The sequence below is a fragment of the Furipterus horrens genome, unplaced genomic scaffold (assembly GCF_987537825.1).
Source record: "Furipterus horrens unplaced genomic scaffold, mFurHor1.1.pri manual_scaffold_9, whole genome shotgun sequence".
In the NCBI taxonomy this organism is placed as follows: domain Eukaryota; kingdom Metazoa; phylum Chordata; class Mammalia; order Chiroptera; family Furipteridae; genus Furipterus; species Furipterus horrens.
This window is the reverse complement of record NW_028327179.1, coordinates 90,067,373-90,091,438: the sequence shown is the minus strand read 5'-3', so window position 1 is coordinate 90,091,438 and position 24,066 is coordinate 90,067,373. Positions and strand designations below refer to the sequence as shown.

At 42.6% G+C, this 24,066-nt stretch overlaps 1 protein-coding gene across 1 annotated transcript in view; it reads right to left on the bottom strand.

Annotated features, from left to right (window-relative positions):
• LRGUK (leucine rich repeats and guanylate kinase domain containing) overlaps positions 1–24,066 on the bottom strand; it is a 62,660-nt gene that overhangs the window by 3,743 nt on the left and 34,851 nt on the right. The window contains exons 9-15 of the mRNA XM_090287529.1: positions 23,506–23,592; positions 22,106–22,212; positions 16,183–16,302; positions 11,620–11,716; positions 7,591–7,704; positions 5,036–5,237; positions 4,604–4,699 (exon numbers count right to left, since the gene is read on the bottom strand). Coding sequence (XP_090143655.1) covers positions 4,604–4,699; positions 5,036–5,237; positions 7,591–7,704; positions 11,620–11,716; positions 16,183–16,302; positions 22,106–22,212; positions 23,506–23,592 — 823 coding nt within the window. The remainder of the gene's footprint in view (positions 1–4,603; positions 4,700–5,035; positions 5,238–7,590; positions 7,705–11,619; positions 11,717–16,182; positions 16,303–22,105; positions 22,213–23,505; positions 23,593–24,066) is intronic.

Here is a 24,066-nt window from a genome sequence, read left to right as displayed (position 1 = left end):
TGAACGCCAATGCTGAAGGTTCGTTCCATCTTTAAGCCCTCCTAGTTTCCTATAATCAGACAGACAAGGATTCCCTCCCCACCACCAACTGTCATGATTTAACAGTTCATATAATTTGGCAAATGATACCATGCCCTTTATCGGCGATAAAGGTGCCACTTTATGGACTGGTAAATTTATCAATTTCCCATTTGACTCATCACCATCATCATTTTCCTCTATCATTTAGTCAGAATTCTGAATAATGGTTTGCAAATATAATTTCATTTTAGGAGCTCTGTAGTGAGAACTTAGGGTGGAAGTTGGATCAGCTTTTAAAAAGCTTTACTGGGAGGATCAGCTATTCCAGAAATAGGCTGTATAGAGACACATAGAGGGTAAAGATACATCTTACACTGAGCTGTGAATAAAGTGGGTCTTTCTTAGTTTTATAGAAACTATATTGTTTACTCAAAATATTTTAGTCTCCATACGTCAGAAATGAATGTTTCCCTGCATTGCTATAGAAAAAGAAAAAAGACAATTCTGTACCTCAGTTGATATACATTTTTAATTAATGGTATATCTAAAGCTCTCGAGGGTTTATAATTCCTCTGTATCTGAAGTTACCGTTTCATACGTGCATTAAATACAAACTGCATCAGTCTCTCCCCTGCTGAAGGTTTACATTTCTGGGGCCAGGCTGTTAAGCCTGCTACACTCACAGATGACAACCTAGGGCTTCCTGTTACCACTTTGTGCCGCTCTCATCATTAAAGAGAAATTAAAAGTGCATTCTCTGTTACAAATAAGCAACAGAGAACTGCTAAAGATAAAATCATCTAATGCTGCTTCCCATATTGGGGGATAGTTTTCAGTTTGCCTTCACACAGAATCACTGTTTCTGTGAAAACAATGCCCTTGGCCATCAGGTTTCTGCTGGCATTGAAGCCTAATTAACACAGAGGCTCTAACCCCGTAGGGACACCTCGGCTCTGGAAGACCAGATTCTAACAATGTTCCTTAATATTATATCTCATTGATGTTACTAAAGAAATGAGAGTTTAAATGACTCCTCTAAATTAATTATTATTGGCAACACTGAGAATACAAAATCAAGGCTTCCTACTTCTAGTTCAGTTTCCTAATTGCTCAAACAAAACTGTCTTTCACAGAATCTTCTATTTTTTATTTCACTTTCTTACCTTAATAGCTCAATTTTACATATTCAGTATATCAAATATTCCACTGTACTGAAACTATTGATTTTTGTTTCTAGGAGTCCCGCTTATGTAAATAAGTATTTATAGAAATATACCTAAGCTTCGGAAATGAAAATCAGAGTGACCCAGCTCAGAGCCAGGCAAAGAGGGGTAAGCCAGTAGGGCCTGTGCCGATGACCCTGCCGGGTCACTTTGAGCATCTAGGGTAGGAGCCCCGCCCCTGCAGCGACCTGTATGTGCCTGGCCCACTGCTGCTTGGCAGCACCTCCCAGCCCTGAAACTCACCGAGGCCACTGGCTCTACTCATGAGCCACTAGAGACACTATAAAAGTTTAGAATAAGGACTATGTTAACAAGAATTTCTTAATATTCACTTGAATGTTTGGCCTCCACAAAGTCAAGTTCATCCTTAAACCATCAACTGGAAAACAAAAACAAAAAACAAACAAAAAAACACTTCCTCCACAGATTAACTGTATAAATAAGGTAAAGTGTTTGGCTTCTTAAGAAAAACACATTATTTTCTAAAATACTAAACCTGCCAGAAAAACCAGGGTTGTTGAGGTTAGCAATTTGCTATATTAATCACAAACACTCCCATCGACTTTTTTAAAAGCTAGAATTCTACCAGTCAATAACTGGCCCTGTTTCAGTTATTAAAGGATCTGAGAAGTTACAAATTCTATAATTCACACTTTTCATTAAGTCAGACAGGACTAACCTGATTAGTCCAGAAAGGAAGTTTTATTACACCTGTAAAAATGGGAGGCCATTTTCCTACACACATGTTATCTGTCTATTAATTCCCCCCTGGCAACTGCATGCCGTAGTCAGGCTTTCTGGGGGTTGTAGGGGAAGACAGGATGGAGAGATGAAGCCTCGCTGGCCATCAAGGCAGAGACAGTCCTGCACAAGGGCCACCCTCAGGGGTTCCCCCAGAGCCACCGATTCAGAAGCAAACTCTTCTCCATTGCTCAGAACTGGTCAGGCTCCAGGGACTGACTCATGTTTATCCAAATCCACATGGGGCTGATTTAAAAGCCAGAACGCCAATTTATTAATTAACAATGGGAGATGGGCCTGGCTCAGGGAGCAGGGTAGGGTGTTCTAACGTAAGGGACGGCCCCCACAGGGACAGGTCCACCCGGGGGGACCAAATTAAAGATCAGACGGTTGCTGGGTTGGCTAAGATTTAAAGTCAAGGGAGCCAGACTTCCTCAAGAGAAACTTACAGCAAGCCTCATTAGATAGACTGTGCTACTATCTACTCGATGGGCACAGCTTTCCATTTTTTAAAAAGATTTTATTTATATTTTTAGAGAGAGGGGAAGGGAGGGAGAAAGAGAGGGAGAGAAACATTGACATGCAAGAGACACATTGATCAGTTGCCTCTCACACGCTCCCAACTAGGGACCTGGCCCAACCCAGGCATGTGCCCTGACTGGGAATCTAACTGGTGACCTTTTGGTTCACAGTCTGGCACTCAATCCACTGAGCAACACCAGTAAGGGTGGGCACAGCTTTCTAAAGTGCCAGGGCCTAATGTAGAGAATCAGAGCAGTGCTGGGCACACACTCCAACGCGCTCCTAATCTAACATCCCCAAATTGTGGGCAGAGCCCAGTCCCCCACTCCTGCCCATTCTCAGACAGAGCATGCTTTCTTCAGGCACATTATGGGCAGGAGACCATACTCTTGTCACTCACCTCCTAAGAGACATATGTTGAAGGAAAATCTGTCATTATCTGTTGGGTGCTACCAGTTTCACCTGCCTTCAGTCCACAATACTGAGGGAACCTGACCTGGTTTACCTCTGTGAGAGTGAGCTGGCCTGCCTCCTGCAAGCTGGTCAGGGTCGCAAAGGCTAGAAACCACATGTACATGCAAGGCCGTGGCCCATCTACACAGCAGCAAGTGTCTTGAGCAAACATTTCACTATATGTGACAGGTGAATGTGGTTCAGTCCATTGGAGGGACCTTCTGTTTTTATTATTATGGTGGTAAAGAAATCATCACATAAAATTTGCCATGTTAACCATGTCTAGAGCGCACAATTCATTGGCATTAAGTACATCCACACTGTTGTGCAAACATCACCACCATCCACCTGCAGAACTCTTCTCGTCTTGCAAAAGTGAAACTCAGTCCCCATTAAACCATGGCTCCCCATTCCACTCTTGCCCAGCCCCCAGAGACCACTTCTACTTTTCAGTCTCTATGAGGTTGACTATTCTAGCTACCTCATACATGTGGAATCATGTAGCATTTGTGTTTTTGTCACTGGCATGATGTTCTCAAGGTTTATCCATGCTGTAGCATGTGTCAGCACGTCTTTCTAGTCTAAGGATGAGTAGTGTTCCATTGCATGTGCACACCGCATTTTGTTTACCCCTTTATCCCTTGATAGACACTTGGGTGGCTTCCACCTTTTGGCTGTTGTGAATAACGCTGCTGTGAACATAGGTGTACAGATATCTGTTTAAATCCCTGCTTTCAATTCTTTGCGAGTATATACCAAGAAATGGAATTGCTGGATCATCTAGTAATTCTATTTTGAAAAATTTTTTGAGAAACCTCCATGTTGTTTTTCAGAGCAGGTATATCATTTTCTCTATTCTTGCCAACACATATTATTTTCTCGCTCTTTTTTTTTTTTTAAAAAGTAGCCATCCTAGCGGGTATGAGGTGGATTTGAGGGAACCATTTAAATAGATTTCCAATGACTCATGCGCCAAAATTCTAATTCAGGGCTTTAGGATCCTAGATTCCAAGGAATGCACTCTTGCATATCCTACGTCTTTGCTGCTCATGCACGATCCATGAGGCAGGTGGGGAGTGGTAAATCCATTTAGCAGGACGTACATTGAAGCTCTGAACAGCTAAGCAGGAGCCCAAAGGAGCAGCAGGGCCGGGGCCAGGCCCATGTGCCCCGACTGCTGTTCTCCCACTAGACTCTGCGGCGCAACCTTTGGAACACAAGGGCAATGCAAAGAAAACAGGGGAGGAACCTCTTGGACCCAAACAGCGCTAAATGCAAACCTGCCAAGCAGAGTACTGTTTTAAGGGACCCTACAGGAGCCAGACTTCTGGAAGGCTGAGCTCTGACCCGTGAGGCTGACGACCATGCCTGATCTCCTGCCAACTTCCCAGGCACCGCTCAGCAAGTGTCTGACGCACGGTCCTCTGAGCTCCATTATGGTCATCAAGACAAGCAGAGGTACAGGCCCAGAGGGCTGACTCAGTGCAGCCCCTCTGTGGGGATGACCATCCCAGAGGACGAATGGGGATTAAATAGGTAGAACCAGCTCGAGTTGATAAGTGTTCTCAATAACAACTCGAAGATGTGTTTTCCTCTCCTCACAGACACACACAAATTCTGGCACAAAATGGCTAGGAGAGTACCTGCAGCTGGAGCCAAACCCTTGGTGGTTTCCTCGCACAATCCAAGGTATTCCTTAATGAGCTGACTCAGCTGTTGGTAGGCAACCTCCAGATCATCTGCAGTAAAAGAGAGAGTGTACTTTAAAGCAACAGAATCCTACCAAAATGCGGTCCATCTGCAACTGCAGATGGCGAGGTGTTTTTTAGCTCCACTTAATTTTATGAATATTGTGGTAGGCGGAGTTCTAAGATGACCCCAGCACATGGACAGGGCATGGGAACAGCCTCTAGGACTGAGGACAACCCCGAGCAGATATTCAACAAGGAAACAGGGACCTCAGTCCTGCGGCCACAAGAAATTGCATGCAGTCAACAGTAACAATATACTTTGAAGCAGATTTTTCCCCAGTGACCTTACGCTTCAAAAATCAAACTTTGCTCAATGTTACCAACCTGCATTAATTACTTCATCAAAATATCCTGGAAATTCCTGATTAATTTGAATATAAAGGTCCACCCTGGAGACAGCAAATTCAATCTCTACACGACTGAACAATCCTTTTCTCCGTAAGTGTCCCTCGTATTTTTTCTTGTTCATGGGTACCACCAGGATATATCGAGGCTCAAAATAGGTATACTTCAAACTTCTTACACCCTATCCATTAAAAGAAAGATAAATTAGAAACACATACGCAATTCAGAAATCATTTTGGAGATGTCTGATAACCTAAGTTACAATAAGTAGTATTATACTGAATAATTTCTTTTATCTGTATATTAGCTATTATTTTCCTATAAGTACCTCAAGATTGGATTACTTCTCCCTGTTCGTCAAATATTAAATTATCATTGCTGTAAGAATTCATTCCATCTGGTATCCTCTAACTGGGACAGTGGAGAGTTTAACCTACCCCACCATTCTTTTGACATTGCTTCTGTCAGAGTTGACTCTGACTAATACGTAGCTTGTAGGTAAACAAGCCTAGGATAAATAAGAAGCCTAGGAACTAACTTTAAGATACAGACTCCGACCTTCAGTCATCCCAGCTCTGGGAGATTTGTTGATGTTCAACCATAAAACCAGGATGACAAAAACCAGGATGACACACACCAGACCATCACTTGACCAGTTTCGAGGTCTTCGTCATAACAGACTGTGCTTGTCTGCACATAGAGAACTTTTAAAACCCTGCCCCCAATCTCTTTGTTCTGCTTTCCCTCTCCCTCCTTATAAAATCTGCTGAAAAGTAATTTCAGCGCTACATTTCAAAAGGCATTCTGGCAGCATCAGGACAAAGAGATCTTACCCGTTTGTTATCTCCTTGGGACAATTCCTGTTCCACAATCAGCCACCTGGTTGGCTGGTTCCTATCAGAGCCTCCAGAGCACAGGAAGGCAAAGCTAATTATACCCTGATACCTGGAGCTCCCAGCAGGAAGCAGGGGCAGGTAGTGGTGTTGTTGGTGTGCACACCTGGTGGCTGGGTGATGACTGCAGCTCTCCAGCTCTGTAGATTCTGTGCAAACCCTCAAGTTCCCTGAGTACCAGGTTCCTCAATGGTGAAACAAGAGTTATTCTAAATGGATGCTGCAGTCCCTTCCAGCTCAATCCTATAGCCAATAATTTAACTCAGCATTTAAAAGCTTTGTTTTAAAAATTCAGGGGAAGAAATACAGGCTCTTTTTTAAAAGCAATTTCTGAAAGGGTCAATGACAAAGAGTAGTTTGGAAAGATGCTTTCACTGAAGAGAACCAGAAGAATAAAGCCTGATTTATAGATGCGACCTCTTGGAAGTGAGCAGGAGAATACTCTCAGGGAGCAGAACAGTAAAACAGGAGCCAGCACTCAGAGAAGCACTGAACTGGAAACAGGTGACTGCAAGGAACTGGAGGGATTTTGTACTGGAAAACTGCATCAACTTTTGGTTCTTCCTTGTTCAAGGAAAACATTTTTAGGAAAATGCCTTTTTTTTCTATTAGTCTAAAAGCAATGAAAACCTCCTTAAAGATGCAAAACGAATCCCATGCAGACAGCTAAGGCTTGCAGGATTTTGAAGTTAGGAAAAGGAAAGAGTTGGAAGACATGTGACCAACTTCACTGAAGCTAGCGAACACTGACGCCCACACAAGGAGCGAAAAGGAATCACGTGGCCTGCTCCATGAAGCTACCAGGAAAAAGGGTTTAAGAAAGCTTTAGTCGACAGTAAAGGAATACCAGACGTGCCCAGATGTGGTTTTCTGTAAGTCTGGGCTGATGGAATCGTTTTTATTATAATCTGTTTTTCCGACTACAAAGGTGTTAAGTCAGTGAAGGTAACTTATAAACAAAAACAATGAGTTTTCTTGGAAGATTCAAACAGTTGATAAAGCCATGAGTGGAATATTCATGCTTTTACTTTGGATCTGCATTGTGGAGAAACCCGAGGATAATATAGAAGATGAGCAGGGGTTAGATGCCGTAGCGGGGCAGAGAGGAAAACCTCCTGAATGCTGCAAGCCTCAGTTGCTCCAAGAATGCAAATACTGCCGGCAGTGAACAAGTGGAGTCCAATGACAACAGAGCTCACACATCCCCCATGGAGAGTAAAGGATCAAGGTCAACTACACGGAGCTGCCATTGTCCCATGGGGACAGGGGACCGGTTCCACACCCTGTAAGAATCAGGCTTTATCTAGTAGCACTTTATGTAAACAGAGACCAGGCTCTCAAGAGAAGGAGGATAATTCAGTGAGAAAAATAGCTTAGAAAATAAGCCTTGAGTGGCAGTTCTACTCATACACTTATTATGCATTACGTTTCTTGTATCGTAATCTAATTCCTGTCGGTGGGTGAATTTTTCATGTGTCTGGCCTCCCACATACCAATTGTAAACTTAAACTCTCATGCTTTCGTGCGCGTTCTTCTTGTGCCTAGCAGCGTGCTACCCACATCATAGTCCCTCCCCAGCCCCAAATATAAATACAGAAACACACACATCAAAAATAAGTTGATTGGAAGCAAAACACTTACTTCTATTTCCATATGAACACAGCTTGCTAAACCGTCTCTCGCGATACCTTCTATGGTGTCTCTACTTAATCCGTAACTGTGGGTCCCGTAATTATATGTTAAAATGAATTTCCCCTGAAATTTGAGAAGTACAAAGATTTTCATAAAACAGCTGCCATAATGAAGTTTAAAATACAGAAAATTATTTGATGTCTTACTTTTTTATATGATTCCATAAACTTACCGATAATACCAATTAGGTAAGAATGACAGTGGGTCTATGAACGTTAACAGAAAACTGTGATGGAGAAATTTATTCAGAATTCTCTGCTGGCAAAACAATCAGGTTTTGGGAAGTCATCTGCTGACCAAACGTTCGAGGAGAGTGAAGGTCCAGGAGCTTACATAGAACAGATCATTTTGCTCACTTACCCACTTCCTGCCAAATCTGCACCCTGAACCTTCATTATAGAGACAGAAAAACACAGTCTGCCCTCTGCCTCAGCTACTCCAACTGTTCCAGGTAGCCCAGAGAAGCTTCCGTTTAAAAGCTTGTCTCCCAGATACGCCGGAAGGTCATGAACTACAGGTACATCCTAAAGCCCTTGCGTTCTGAGATAAGCCATGAGCAACAGACCTACCCTGTTTTTCCTAAAGAAGGTGGCTTTTTATTGAAACTGCCCCACAGTGTTGCCGTTCGCCCTACGGCCACCTGAAGTACAAGCACTGCCTTCTGTCACTGCATCCCTATTCTGGAAGCCCAGCTCCACCCAAGCTGTACTCCTTTGCAAAAAAAAAAAAAAAAAAAAAAAAAAAAGCAAGTAAAAACACATCTCTCAAAACTGTCTGACCCTTTCTCTGACAATCATGCAGTTATGAAACCACTCGGTCTGATCTAAATTGGGAGCCTGAGGACAATGGAAGGGGTAAAAATGTGGGCAACTTTGATTGCTCCTGTGCATGATTTTGAAATAAATGCTGGAGTGAAACTCCCCAGGCTGAACCCCTCCAATGGCAGCACCCTGTCTGCACAGCACAGTGAGGGTGTCTCTCAGGGTGGGGTGGGGCTCCGGGGCACCTGTCTGCTGAGAAGGAGGGGGAAAACCGCCCCCACCCCATGCAAAGGAGTCTGTCTGTCCTACCTTCTAAATGGTAAAAACTCAGTAATAAGTATCCTTAAGCACTTCCTCCTTCAGTGTCAGACCCTCTGTGTTCTGGGGAACAAACATGGTGAGCCCTTTTCTTTTATTCTATGTATTATATCCAGATACATACATACATACATACATACATATATAATACATATCTGAATTGTATGTGCTTTATCTTGTTTACTGAGACTCACTCTGTTTTCAAAATGTACACTTAAACTGGTTTTAAAATATACACTATGAGTTTGTTTACTTGTGGGGACAAGGGCCTTCCTCTGTGGACCCCAAATATATTTTCTGGAAGGATGGAGGGTTGAGAGGACTCTTGCATTGTACTTTGGTGTATAAAACAGGCTCTGCTAATGTTTAATAATTAAGATTAAGTGATGTCCAGCTTCTGGCTAGTGATACTCCTTTCATTTCTCCTTGCCTGTGAATTTCTTCATAAATAGCAATATTCATATTTCAGGAGCCTCAAGATCTGTGGTCTTATTTCCACAAGAGAAGAAGTAGGTAATTGAGTGTGTCTGTCCTTAAGAAGGGTTTGTGCATCTGTGGGCATGCTGGGGGCTTATCTGTGTGTTGGGGAGGGTGTGTGGAGATGGGGTATACCGGGGTTGTCTGTCAAGAGGACGCCTGTAAGTGGGGGGAGGGCAGGCCCTCTGGGTTGGGGTTCAGCGTACAGAAGGCTGAGTGTGTGGACGTGATCAGCAAAGCTGACATTGTGAGTTTATAGTCTCTAGGTTTATCTGTCTTCATAAAACAGTCTCAAGCTCACTTTAAAGAAACGGGAAGGACATTAAAAGCAAAATTGAAGTGGAAGGCAGTAACATCATACTGAAGTAATATATGTTAGCAGAAGAGGTGAAAACGAGTAATTCTCAAACACATGAAGACTTTTGTAGAGGGAATAAAACTATAAGACTAAATATAGTGTGGAAGTACAGTGATTTCTTCAATGAGGAACTGAAGCTGACTTGATCCAGATGTGCTAAGGTGTGGAACATCAGGGGAGCCTGTGGTCACCGAGAACAGACGCACTGGACCAAGAGAAAATGCCTCAGACTCTAACAAGAGAAATCAACATTAATTTGGGGAACTAGTTGTCTTTCAATCCAAAGAGTCTTAAGAGAATGCTTCTTACTAATAACAAGATAACTCCTCAAATCTCAAGTAAAGCTTTTAGAAATATAAAGTCCCAGAGTACTCTTCACACATTAAACCGAACTGTCAAAATAGAGCCCTAGGAGAGAGAAGTGTAAAAAATTTCCAAGATGTACTTCTGACAAGGGCAGAGGGAAAATTATAAAGAATTTCCAAGAGGTATTTTTGACAAGGCCTTGGGATGATAAGACTTTCTCATGCGGGCTTCTCTGCAAACCTAAGAGAAACACCCACCATGTGTACAGCTGGTCGTTCAAACTGAAACTCCCAGTGACTGCAGGGTCTGTGCTTACATGTCCCACGGTTATGTGTACTGAGGTGTAAGGCAGGTTCATTATTTGGGGGTGGGGACACAAAAAGGAAAGAGGAAGGAGAAGGGGGAAGCGGGAAGATGTAGCCATACGAACATCATTGGTTGGGTGGTGATCGTCCAAAAGCAGAAACATAGAGTCATCCTTAACGTGGTCCTTTGGTGGATTTCAGGAAAAATAAAAAGTGGTGTAGGAGTCATTTGGTGATGGCACGAATGATAATATAAACAAAATTCAGGCCCTTGGTGAAGAGAAAATAAAAGGCTTACAGATTCATCGATAGTAATGAAGAAAGTCATGGGTGAGTATGGATTGACATTAGCATATACTTTCGACAGATAAAAGTAGGGTTGTGAGAATTCTCTTTGTGGGTAAAGGTCAAAAAGAACAAATAAATTACCTTTAAGATAATAAACTCAAAAAAAGGGTGTCAGGAAATACTACCAATCAGATTATCAGGGTTTGAGGAGGGAAAAACAGAGTCAGATTGCCCAGAGCTCCCATTAAACAGACCCATGCAGGGTGGTTGCCTTTATGTTGTAAAGACACAGACCTCAGAGAAGTGAGGCATCTTCTGCAGTCCAACAGCAAGGGCTGCCAGGGGCGCTAGTGGCCTGCCTGGCCTCCCAGACTCACAACTTCTCAGACAGGGATGTTACAGTGGACGCTTAAGGCTGCATCCATGTCCAGGACAGGACAACTGAATGCAACGCACCGTGATGAAATGGCACTTAAGGTCGCGACCATTAAGAAGCGCCACTAGCCCTGGCTGCTGTGGCTCAGTGGATTGAGCGTTGGCCTGCGAGCCAAGTGTCGCTGGTTCGATTCCCAGTCAGGGCACATGACTAGGTTGCACGTCAGGTCCCCAGTTGGGGGCGCGAGTGAGAGGCAACCACACAGTGATATTTCTCTCCCTCTCTTTCTCCTTTCCCCTCTATCTAAAAATAAAATAAACAAATAAATTATTATTTAAAAAAAAAAAAAAGAAGAAGCGCCACTGATAGCAAACGGAAGGAGGGATCTCTGGACACTCCAACTCCCAGAACGCTTGGTTCGCAAGCTTTGTGTGTCGCATCAGGCCTGTGACAAGTGTCCCTCTTGAGTAAAATCTGATGAGTAGCAGGAGCACTCAATAAACACAGAGCACAGGACTCTTTCATAGTGCTTTCGCTTCTATTCTCTTCAAATGGCTACTCTTTCAGTCTTATTGAAAATTTATGATATTTTCTCCAAGATCAGAATGAAGCAGCATGCGAACAAGGATGTAGTAAGTGGATTAAGGGAAAACAACCCATTAAGATCCCATCTCTCAGAACAAAGACAAAATTCAGTTTTTTTTCTTTTTTATCACTATTTCCTAATATTTCTACCGGAGTACATGTATTTAGTGTGCAACAAACACAAAGGAGAACGAACATTCTTACCATGTTTACCATTTCATTAAAAACTTCTTGTGAGACAAAATGGTAATCAACTCGGTCCCCTTCTCCAAAATAAGGCGGTCTTGTGGTGTGACAAGCCCTGAAAACATAAAACAGATAATCTACTTCATAACTAGTAACTTAAAATTCAAATGGAAATCAGTTCAGTATCAAGGATATTTGAAAAAATTGACACTGATCCATAAATTATAAATGATAGAGTCACGTAACGGTGAAATCTGTGTGGTTTTGAAATGCTAGCCTAGCTTCAGCTGCTACAATCTAGGGCTGATACAAAGTTTGGATTATCAACAGCAGTATTTCTTCGTTATTTATGACCTTCTGAATCACCTCCTCTGCCATCCCAAAACAGTACTTTGGGAAGTATAACAATATTTATTACATATTTCACACACGGCAGGGATTGTCACTCCCGAGTTGGACTGCACAGCCATTCTCGGCAGTGCAGATAGACTCTCAGGAAGCTACGCCATCGTCTCTCGAGACGGACGGCTGCCGACGATTTCACACACACACACACACACACACACACACACACACACACACGTATTTTCATGTTGTCTGATCTACAGGCATTTTCTGCATGTTCCTCTCTCTCCCTCCACTCGTCTTTCGGGTCTCAGTGTGTTAATCCCCTAAAAAGCCTTTCTTGACCTCCTCTTGCTGGACTGTGCACTTCCTTACATGCCCACCACCTCAGCATCTGCACCTACTGCCTCCCAGGTCCTTGTTCCAGCCTATCTCCTCTGCTGCTTCAGGGCAGAAGGGAGCTCGTCCCACTGAGCTGCCAGGACTTGTCAACACTGGGTATGACCCTCCTCCGGGAATCCCTGATTCCGATGCTGACTAGAGCCTTTTCTGACCACTGTCTAAAATAGCACCACCATGCCACACCACCACAGCCCCAGTTATTCATTTACAAAAACTGCTTTCTTTTACTGATGATTCTGCTTTTTTCCTATCCTCCCCAGCAGGTTACATGAGTAATGAGGGGAGGACATTATCTTATTCAGTTTGTCCATCACGGCATTCCCAATGTCAGGTCCACAGTAGGCACTCACTAAGCATTTGCAACACGAATGAAGAAATGTAACATGACGTGCACAACAGCTGTGACAAACCCCACTTGGTAGGTGACTATAAAATGACTGGTCCGAGCAGGCCACTGTCGGTCTCAGAACTGACCACGGGGATCCCAACTAGCCCAGGACTCTTGATTGCATACTATTCTGACTTCTCAATGTTAAGTTCTGGGAATGCAAATGGATTTTCAGATCATCCTGTTGTTTGAAAATAGGAGATGAGAATATAGCATCGCTTTTACTTTACCGATGATGAAACTGGGACAGAGATTAAGCGACATGACTAAGCAGCAAGGCCAGGATGGTTCCAAGGGCAATTCCTTTGCAAACTAAGAGGGTCAAGTCGCAACCTCAAAAGCCTCTCCGTCACAAAGTCAAAGACAAAGTTTTATAATTCACACCACTGTTCATCTTCCACGGCATCAAGAATTAACTACGTCAGCAAATATTAAGGTCTTAACATCACATTTAAGTTGTATACTCAGGAAGGAGAGTACATTTGAAGGGAAGATTCAGATAATCACGGCACTCATTTTGTTGTTTGACTACACTTGACAGGGACCTGGGACCCCCATCTTTTGGTGTCCTTGACATTGGGCAAGATAAATCAGTGACTCAGCATCATGCCCGCAGCACGGCTTTTACACACGGTGCTGACTTTGCATGCCCAACAAAGAAATGGAGCAGCAGGAATTGTTTCAGAATTTGTAAAAGGAAGACAGGCAAAGAAGCCGTTTGAAGCCTCCAGGCAGGTAAACAAAGAGACGGCTTTGTCGGTGTGGAGAACGTTAATGACAGAACCTGCGGCAGGGCTTGCTGTTAAGGAAGACCCACTGGGACCTGAGGGTTTTTGAATCTATCATCCAGTTTTCGTATATAGAAACATTCACTGTGAAGTATGCTGCCCAGATAGGAACATTTTAAAAAGACATACATCGTAATGAAGGCAATCTTTCACTAAACTTACTTAGAAAAAACTCCAGATTTTAGACAAAGAAATTTGCTTTGGCCATCCCTTTGCTATCCTTCATCTCCCCTGTAAATATAATTTCAGTTCTAACTTATATTTCCATGAGTTCATCTTTACTAATTAATTTACTCATTAAATCATGTTTAATTAGTCAGATCATGGCCTTTAATGGGAGCCATATACCCTGTTACTTTCACTTAACAGAGAAAAGAACTGAGTTAGACATTAACCCCAGGCCTCACCACTAACCCAAAAAGTCTAAGGGTGAGTCAGACATTCTAAAGATCGATTCTTTGGCCAGCTGTCATCCAGGATCCTAGCAAACCAGGTCTCTGTGAGGAGGAGATGATTGGGAGGGAAAGAATCCGGAAGGCCAGAATGAATACTGGCATGTTCGAATACCAAAGGAAATGTAACAGGAAGAAAAAGATATCTCGAAGAGCTAGCAGGTGGATGAGGAAGTAGAAATTCTGTCAGTGTGCTAGAAGCCTACAGATTTAGAAACTCAACTGTGGACCACATTGCCTCAGGAAATAAACTCCTTGTTACTGCAAATATTTAGGCAGAGGCTTGGCTGTAAGCACCTCTAAATTTAAGCAGATTGGAGCACACCATCTTGTTAGTATCTGCAAAAGCCCGGGTATTCCTAGGGCATTTGGTAGGCAAATTAAATTGTTCCTAATGCTCAGTGCTAATTGCGTGTCCTCGAACGGGTGGACACAATTTAAGAGATCAGCAACGCAGAAGACTCCAGCACGTCCTGTGTCTGAGTATCAAACTCACACCACTTTCTAACTCACACCATCACCCCCTGTCACTACAGCCTAACTGGTCTCCTAGTCTCCCCCTCAAGCCCTCTCCCAGATGGAACGCCATGCGACAGGGTGTGCTTTCTAACGTGCAGCTGTGACCGCGACGGTCCCCTGCTTAGAGACCCTTGAGGATCAGACTGCTGTCTGTCTTTCCAGTCATTTCTTCTGCCATCTCTCTTCATACTTCGGGTTTAGCTTTTCTACTTGCAGTTGATCCAGCGCACCTGCTCGTTCTCTTGGGCATACAGGCCCCACTGCAGCCCACACGCCCCTCCTCTTTTATTTCTTCTGTCTCAGAGGCGTTTACGTCCCTCATCACAGTGCCCGTCAGACGAGTATCTGGTTAAGAGAGCACTTACCTAGGTACTAGATTGTAAGCTGCTGGGAGGACAGGATCCACGCCCGCTGTTCTGCAGCTTTATCGCCAGCACAGGGCACGTGGATGGTGTCCGTAGACACTGCTTGAGTGGTTCAATGGACTGTCTACTAGGGAGTCACATCCATGTAAAGATTGGACAGGACCACAGCTGGTAGCTGAAGGAATTCTGATCAGAGAAGGCCCTGGTTCTCTTGCTTTTCTAAAAGTTTCCAGGTTTACACAGTAGTCAGGGTCCACCCTTTTGTCCTACTTTGACCTTCCGTTCTTTGGGTTCCACTTATGTTTCGCGACAGGTTCAGTACCCTTAATGAGCATAATGGCGCTCTATACGTTTTTATTCTCATATTATGTGTTAATTTATTTTTGTGACGTCAGGGTACTTCAAATGTATTAATAAGTAAATTATTCTTCAGTATTTGTATCCTAAGGTTGCTTAAACAAGGAATGCAATTTTAGATATCTATGGACCTATTTAAAATAGTATTTACATTGTTTGAACACGTGTGGCTTAAGGGAAGGAACTTTCTTGTAACAGCATTAGAAAATAATCTTCATTTATTTTGCTTGCTCTCCCATCCTCAGCTCACTGAGGAACACCACTAATCTAAAAGTTATTTCTTTGCCAAATAAATAAATAAATAAATAACACCAGTTTCAAAGACCACAGTGATCTTTCTAAATCTGATTCTCAGAAACTTTTCTTAAATCTGTAAATCCAGCTGGGGGTTTCTTTAGGCTGGTTCTAGTTTTTTGGCTATTTCTCTATTTTATCTGGGTCACTAGGGACTCACACGGCAATATATTCATTCCCGAAAGCTCACAGGGTGCTGAGTGCTGATCTGAGGGAAGGGAAAGGAGCTGAAATGTGCCTCAACAGAGGAAGCCCGGTGTACCAGGAAGAAGCTGAGTGTTGCCAGCGTGGGTTCCAGCCGAGACAGAGATGCTGCATGTCATCCTGTCACCGGTGCACAGATCCGCCCACCACACTTCACAACACTGTGATCCCTGCTGTCACATCCCACGGTGACAGGATGAGCCCACATTCCTACGCCACTAAGCTTAATTAGAAACATGCATTTCCAAACCTTGGAGAGTGATTTCAGATGTCACTCAATTAAAGTTAAACACTTGGAGGATTAAAGTAAAAAAAAAAATAAATAAATACAGTGTCTATCACAGTGCAATAAATGGTAAAGAAGCGGATAAGCCTTCTATGCCCATGTTTGAACTAGCTTAACATTAATAGCCCAAATCAGCAATATTTGACCTTTTCCAGTCTTACCAGCCAATAAACAAACTCACCCATATCTGAAGTAAGTGCTAAACTGTCTGCAGAGGCGGTGGGCGAGTTCTCGTTTTCCACAAGCTTCGGGACCAGCTAATACCAATATGGGGTAAGGGGCGTCCAGACTGGGCAGGGTGCTGTAACACAGGGCAGAGTCAGTGACAGGTCTGTCCGGGTCAGAGAGGCAGCGGGTGAGCTGCATACAGCGCAGAGAGTCTGTGCAATAGCCACGATTAACCCAGTGGTCGAGCACTTGCTACAGGCAGGCGCTGCACGGCAGGCTGGTCTTACTTCCGGAAGCAAGCTGGTTACCATTCTACGCTAATAATAATATATCAAAGCATGGATAACCTCCGCTGCCTTGCGGCATACCTCTTCAGGGGAAAGGCTAAGGGAGTAAACCCCGACAGAAAATCCGGAGCCGGAGTCCCTAAGGCGGTTTGACGTTGTAGTCCACACCGGCAACTCCTGCGGCGCACCTGAAGCCAAGCTGTATTGACTTCGTCTTTCCCTTGGACCCTTCAGCTGCGAAGAGAGGGGGGGTCTGCTGCATGGGCAACAGCAGACCCTCCATATCACCCTGCCCAGGCTCTGTAGCTTCAGCTTCACTGGAGAGGACACTCCAGCGTCATCGCAAGATGTCGATTCAACACGGGAGGAGACAGATACCGTGTCACTCCCGAGTCGGACTGCACAACCATTCTTGGCGGTGCAGATAGACACTTAAGAAGCTACACCATCGTCTCTCGAGACGGACGGCTGCCGACATCGACATCGACATCGACATCGACATCGGATAACACGTAAACTCCAAATCTGTGTAAATGGAACTGAACAAGGCTTTTAAAAGAAAATATATGGTAATGTATATTAATTCTTGGTTGGTCAAGTATTCCCCCAAGAATTTCAAAATGAAAGAAGCAGGACTGCCCTTTGAGAGTTCAACTTTAACATCCATACCTATTAAATTAGAATATCGACATGCAAAGAAATGGGAATAACTAAAATTTACCTGAGCAATTACTATGTTCTAGGCACTATTCCAGGAGTGTTACATGTATTATTTCATTTAGTTATCACAGGAAGCTAATGAGGATATTTCCATCATTATACCCATTTAACACATAAAGACTGAAATACCAAGAGGCTGATTAACTTGTTCAGGATAACAGCTAATAAATAAGACCTGATGTATAAATCTAGGCATGGCTTCTGGGCCTGGAAGGCTAGACTAAAGAATGAGTTTCTTACTAAAATCTCCTGCGACATGCGGAGCTGAAGTGTTAGATTCTACTCATGACACTATCATAGAATAAATACAATGTTTTAAATAAACATGGGGCTGAGGTGTGAATTCTATAAAGGATGAGGGGGGACATAAGTTTTCAATCTCTCTGAATAGCCATGTAAAAACAGAAAAACTCAAGAGCAAAAGCCCACGGAAAACATGTGTAACAGTCCAGGTGACAAGGTATCTCCCCGGACCACAAATCTGTGCAGGATCAGGAAAGAAGAAGCAATGGGGTGGCATCTGCCGGATCTGAGAACAGGGGAACCCCGAACAGCCAGCGGGCACCCACCGGGAAGCAGGCAGGCTGGGACTGTACGCACACAGAAACCTGGGCATGGCGGTTCACCGCAGCTACGCTGGCAACAGCCACGAACAGCAGGCAGCCAGACAAGCCTTAAGCTACCTGGGCTGCATCCACACCAAGGGATGCTACTCAGCAGCCAAAAGGAATGAGCTATCGATACAGCCAACAACTTGGACGAATTTCGAGGGAATGAGGTTAAGGACAAAAAAAAAAAAAAAAAAAAAAAAAAAAAGAAAAACAACAAAAAACAGTCCCAAAGGTTATATGCTATAACATTTCATTTATATAACATTCATGAAATGAAAAAATTATACAGATGGGGAACAGGTTATTGGTTGCCAGAGGTTAGAAGAGATGAGAGAGAGAGGGAGGTGGCTGTGGCTATAAAAGAGAAGTACAGGGATCCTTGTAACAAAGCTTTTCTGTACTTGACTGCACTGCTGCTCATACGAATCCACACATGTGATAAAATTGCACAGAACTAAAGGCACATGAGTACCTACAAGAGCCCTGGCTGCTGGGAAGGTTGGTGGACGACATCGATGCCTGTTTTCCTGGTTTTGATATTCTCCTGTAGCTATGGGAGACGTTACCATCTCCCAGATATAGAATTTCTCGGTATTTCTTACAGCTGCAGGGGAACCTCATATTATCTCAAAATAATTCTTTAATGATTAAAGAGAAGAAAATTTTGAGAGAAAGTGACAAATAGTGAAAATAGGCACATGAGATCTTCCTCCTGAAGAAGAAAACCAAAGCAAAGGAACAGAACAGACATTAAAGTCTGTAATTGAAGAAAACATTCCTGAAATAAGAAGTGAAAAATAACTGCATGTTGTAAAAGAACACACAACGTACCGGAGAACATTAGCCCAGCATGACAAATACTAAGACATAATCTAGTAAAATTAATGGACTAAGAAGAAAAAAAATTGTTCAGTTAGAAAAAGAGTACACATGACTTAGAAAGAAAATTATCATCAGATTTTTGACAGCAATGTTTTGTATTAAAAAATGAAGCAACATCTTTAGTATATTCAAGGAAAAAAGTATGAGCCTTGGAATCTATATACTAGGGCAAAAATGACTTTCAATATAAAGGGCAGAGAATATTATCAGCAAGGGATACTGATCCCATAGACCTGCCTAAGGAATCTACTAGAGAACAAGCTTCCTACAACCAAAATGACTCAAGAGACATCAATACAAGGGCTGAAAGTGAGCAATTAATATGCAGTTATCCATAGAACCAAGGCTAAGTGACAGCAAGGGAGAGCGTGCAGTACGTGATGGATATATGTTCTGACAATGTAAGTGCAGTAAACTATTTTTAAAATAGAGTGACTGACACTTATATAAAAGATATACAATAGGCAAATTCACAGAGACAGAAAGTAGATTAGAAGTTATCAGGGACTGGGAGTAGCAGGGAATGGAGGCCGCTATTACAGAGTTTCTGTTTGGTGCCGTGGTTTTGGAAATAGATGGTGATGACAGTGGCATAACATTATGAATATAATTAATATCACCAAACTGTACACTTTAAAATAGTTAATGGCAAACTTTATGTTATAAATATATTCTACCCTAATGAAAAGGGTGTGTGGGGGTGCTTTACTGGGAAGACCATAGGCAAAATATGTTTCCTTTGCCTTTAGTAATCATGTTGATGGTGGTATTGGTATTGGTACTGATATTGGTATTCCGATGCTGGTGTGGTATAATGTGGGATTTTAAAAGAAGAATAATCATGGGATATTCCACTTTCATCCTCTGTGTCCTGGGTGTGGGAGAAAAGGAGATACAGATGTAATGGAGAGGGTCTTAAGTAAAAGCTCATCTGAGCCCTGGCTGCTGTGGCTCAGTGGACTGAGCGTCGGCCTGCGAGCCAAGTGTTGCTGGTTCGATTCCCAGTCAGGGCACATGACTAGGTTGCACGTCAGGTCCTCAGTTGGGGGTGCGAGTGAGAGGCAACCACACAGTGATGTTTCTCTCCCTCTCTTTCTCCTTTCCCCTCTCTCTAAAAATAAATAAATAAGTACACAAATAAATAAAAACAAATAAATTATTTTTTTTAAAAAAAGCTCAACTGTAGCCTTGAAATTGAATTGCAAGTATCAGTATAAATTGAGGAGGTATTTTATCATCTATCTGTAGATTGATACAGACAGATCTATCTATAGATTAGATAGATAAACACATTGGATAGATGTAGGTATTAATAGATAGGTACACACAGGATAGATGAATATATAAATGAAAGAAAGCAAGGAGGGAAGGAGGGAACTAAAATATATTCCTAGTTCTGTCCACTACAAGGCCTAGAAACAATGACTAACTCATTAGTAATGATTATCTCTGGTACTTAGATTGTGATTGGAAAATACCATTTCTCACTAAAACAAAACAGGGTGTCTTGGAGAAATGGATAATTCCGAAGTTGGGACAGGCCTTTTAAAAGACAAGTCTTTAGAAGCTTGTCATTCCAAAGAGCAAGAAGCTATCAATGACCCCCCAGCCGGAGTCAAGGTTCTGTTGGGTCATTTTTTAAAAATTGATTTTTAGACAGAGAGAGGAAAGGAGGAAGAGGGAGAGAGGAAAGGAAGGAGAGAGAGAGAGAGAGGAAAGGAGGGAGACAGAGAGCGAGAGAAATATCTATTTGTTGTTCCACTCATTTACGTATTCATTGCTTGACTCTTGTATGTGCCCTGACTGGGGATAGAACCCACAACCTTGGCATATTGGGATGAGGCTCTAAGCAACTGAGCTCCCCAGCCAGGGCCTGGGTCATTTTAATATTGCATCCTCACCTTAATCACAGCAGGAGAGAGAACAGTGACTCCCCCAAAAGCGGGGCATGAAAGTACCAAGGTCAAAAGTCAAGATTCCTCTTCTGGGGCTGTCGGAGAGCGGCGAGCTGGCCAGAATGGGACGGGCAATAACGGGCCTGCCGCCGCCCCCACGAATCTTTCACAGTGAACACTGCTTCGCCTGGGAATACGGCGGCTGCTTGGCCATTTGTTCTTATTTGGCTCAACAGCCAAAAATGATCATGAAGTATGTGTTTATCAGATGCTGCTATAAATTTCTTTGATACACATTTTTATATGACTGTGCCCTAAAGCGTGAAACAACTAGCAATCTTCATAAACTAAAAAAGAAATACAATGAGGACATAAATGCTCTTTTTTAAAAAATAAAATGTGCTTTTCCAGCTATATGCAAATAAATGATAAATTATTTCACCTGGAGGGCTACCATAAATATATAAAACTGTCCATGTCTGCATTATTAAGTTACATGTAAAAAAAAAAAAATCATGCCCTGGAAGCAAAATAAAACATTTTGCTCCCTGTGGGAAACCAGCCGTGTGTTGTACAGGAGCAAATACCACATGAAGAAGAGAAGCTATTTATAACCAAGAGATCTTCCAAGTATTTTTAAAATGCCTTTGGGTATTGATAGATTTCTTCATTACACTTACGGCATAAATGGCCATCTGCTCCAACAGATTGTTTAAAAAGAAAAGGAGAAACCGTGGTAAATCTGTCTTCGAACTTAGAGGTGAGAGACTATTCAGGTGTTCAACCAAGTTGAGCGACTGCTCCAAGTGCAACCACTAAAAAGGACTTCCAGGTTTCCCTTGGGCTAGCTGAGCTCCTTCTAGGGGCTCTCTAATAATCTGCATGCATGCGGTGCTAGTTGGCAGGGGTATCTAGCATTCACTCACAGCTAAGGAAAAATTTACAATGGACAGAAATGATCACCATGGTCTGTGGTTCTATCGAGCAGCAAAAAAATAAATAAAAGAAATAAAAATAAAAGAAACTAGCAAACTCTGCCCTGACTGATGTGGCTCTGTGGGTGGGGTGTTATTCCATGAACTTAAGAGTCCCCAGTTCGATTCCCGATTAGGGCACTTCCCTGGGTTGCAGGCGTGTGAGAGGCAAACCGATCAGTGTATCTCTCGCACACTGATGTTCCTCTGCCCCGATTCCCCTCTCTCTAAAACTAAGTAAAATAAATTGAAAAACTGAGAAACTCGTTTTTATTGTTATTATTATTTCACTGTCCTATGTCACAGGCTAGCCACCATTCAGGGGCCAGATGGAAGAGGGAAGATGCACCCACTCATCACCACGCTTGGGAAAAATAGAGACCCCCTATTCGAGCATGTAATGACACACTATAACTGAGTCAACACAGACTGCCAAATAAAGACCTGGCCCCTTCCCTGGGACGAGGTGGGAAAGGAACAGGTCACAAACTAGAAGGCTAGGGAAAATGATGAGGGTGTCCTGTGCCCGCTGCCCTGAGCTCTGCCCCGAGGGTCCCTAATGGGTACCTGTCAAAGATCCTCTGTGGCTGCAGCATGCTCTGGACAACATGGGTCAGGTGATCCTGGACTGCGACCACTTCCGGCGGAGGGTTGTATTTATTCACTGCCGCAACCTTTTCCAGGATCGGAAGTGCAGAAAGGAAACAGATTTCATTTCTAAAAAGCACACAAGACTTAGATTTTCTTTAATGAAATAGCCTAGACATGCAACCAGGTGGAGAAAATAATTTAATGCGTGCTCATGAATCTTTGTGCTCAGCCTTCATGTCTACTCTTAACTTCCCAATAACCTAAATAATGATCATTATTTTAAAATGCGGAGCTCGAGTCCCTTCGTCCTCTCCTTCTTTACGGCCCCTGGTTTAGGAGGGGAAAAAGCAAAAACAGAAATAAAGCCCCTAAAGTCCAAGATTACTTCTGATATAGTGAACATCCCAGCTTTTAGTATAAGAAGAAGAAATAAAATCATAGTTCCAGATTCTAGGTAGTCGATGCTGCAGAATCTTTTTCTCATGCATTTCACCAAGCAGTATTCTGATGATCTCAAATGCCACCAAAACCCCCTCCTCCTTTTCCTCCTACGGTACAGCTAGCTCTCTATCCTCTTGTTTTGGCCATCCCTCTAAATACATTACCCCGTCTGCCACCACCTCTCCTTAATTCACAGCTTTGAATTTTATTCCCTTTGCAAAACGTTAAAGGGAAAGAGAAATCTAATAAGCGCCTTTGAGTGTAAGAATAATAACAGACTCCCATCTGTAACTATTTTAACCAAGATTTCAGAAAGGCATTTATGAAATGGAATATCTGCCTCTCTACACATTTATACCTATTTTCATTCCCATCTCAGATTTGCATCCAGGGTAAGAAATCCCTCATTAGTGGAGATTTCAGCTGTCACTAAAGCAAGACAAAGCAGCCGGCACAGGTGTGGTGCAGGGGAGGCAGGTGCTAGCGTTCAGTAACTCTGGAACTGTGTGTCCAGATGAATTATTATCTTGAAGAGCAGAATGAAAGATTTAAAATGGCAGAGTAGTGATTCATTTGAGTACCTTTTGAGTGTATGGTAGAATGACATTTTAATACGTTTCATTACTAAACAAATTTTTAGAGTGACGTACGACACACCCTCTAAATACAATAGTTACCTAAATTAATAGTCTGCCACAAGAGTTATCTAAATTAATGGTCATACGTGGAATGCTGAATTTGGATTGACGTTCAGCATTGCAGGGGGTTAAACAGACCGAACCTGGGACAAGGAAACATTCCCTGAACAAATAACTAATTTACATGTTGTAAAGTAATTACGTGTATCATTAATTGATTATATTGGTCCTGCAGCAGGCAGTGTAAGCCTTTCAGCTTAATAACTCAGAAACACATGAAATAATACAATTACATACCTTTTCTTCCACTTTAATCTTCTTCTGATCTAATTCTGTTAATTGTAGTAGCATAAAAATGACAAAGAGCCAATATTTGGATTTTTCCTGTTTAAAATATCAAGAGGACCATTCAATTGCCTTCATTTCCCCAAATTAACAAGCACCGACATTCTACTTCCATGAGCATCAGTCCATCACCTGTGACCCCCCTGTCAATCACATGCACACATACTCATCCGTCTCTACATTTTCACACTTACCAGCCCCCTTACATTAACAACTCAGATGTGCACGGGGCCTTGCAACTTATAAAGCTTTTCAAATGTGTGATCCTGTTACTCTCCCCATGAGATACGCAGGACAGGGATGATTATATTCATTTCCAAAGAGAAAACCAACTAAGTAGGCCTCAGAGAGGTGAGCACTTAATTGAAAGTTTCACGACCAGTGACTTATATCCTATCTTCTAACTTAGTGATTTTCATCTCGTGATACACATAAACTAATTACTGAAATTCGGTGGCACACCAAAAAATATATTCTTGCTGATTTGACACACAAAAAAAGGTATAATGTTTA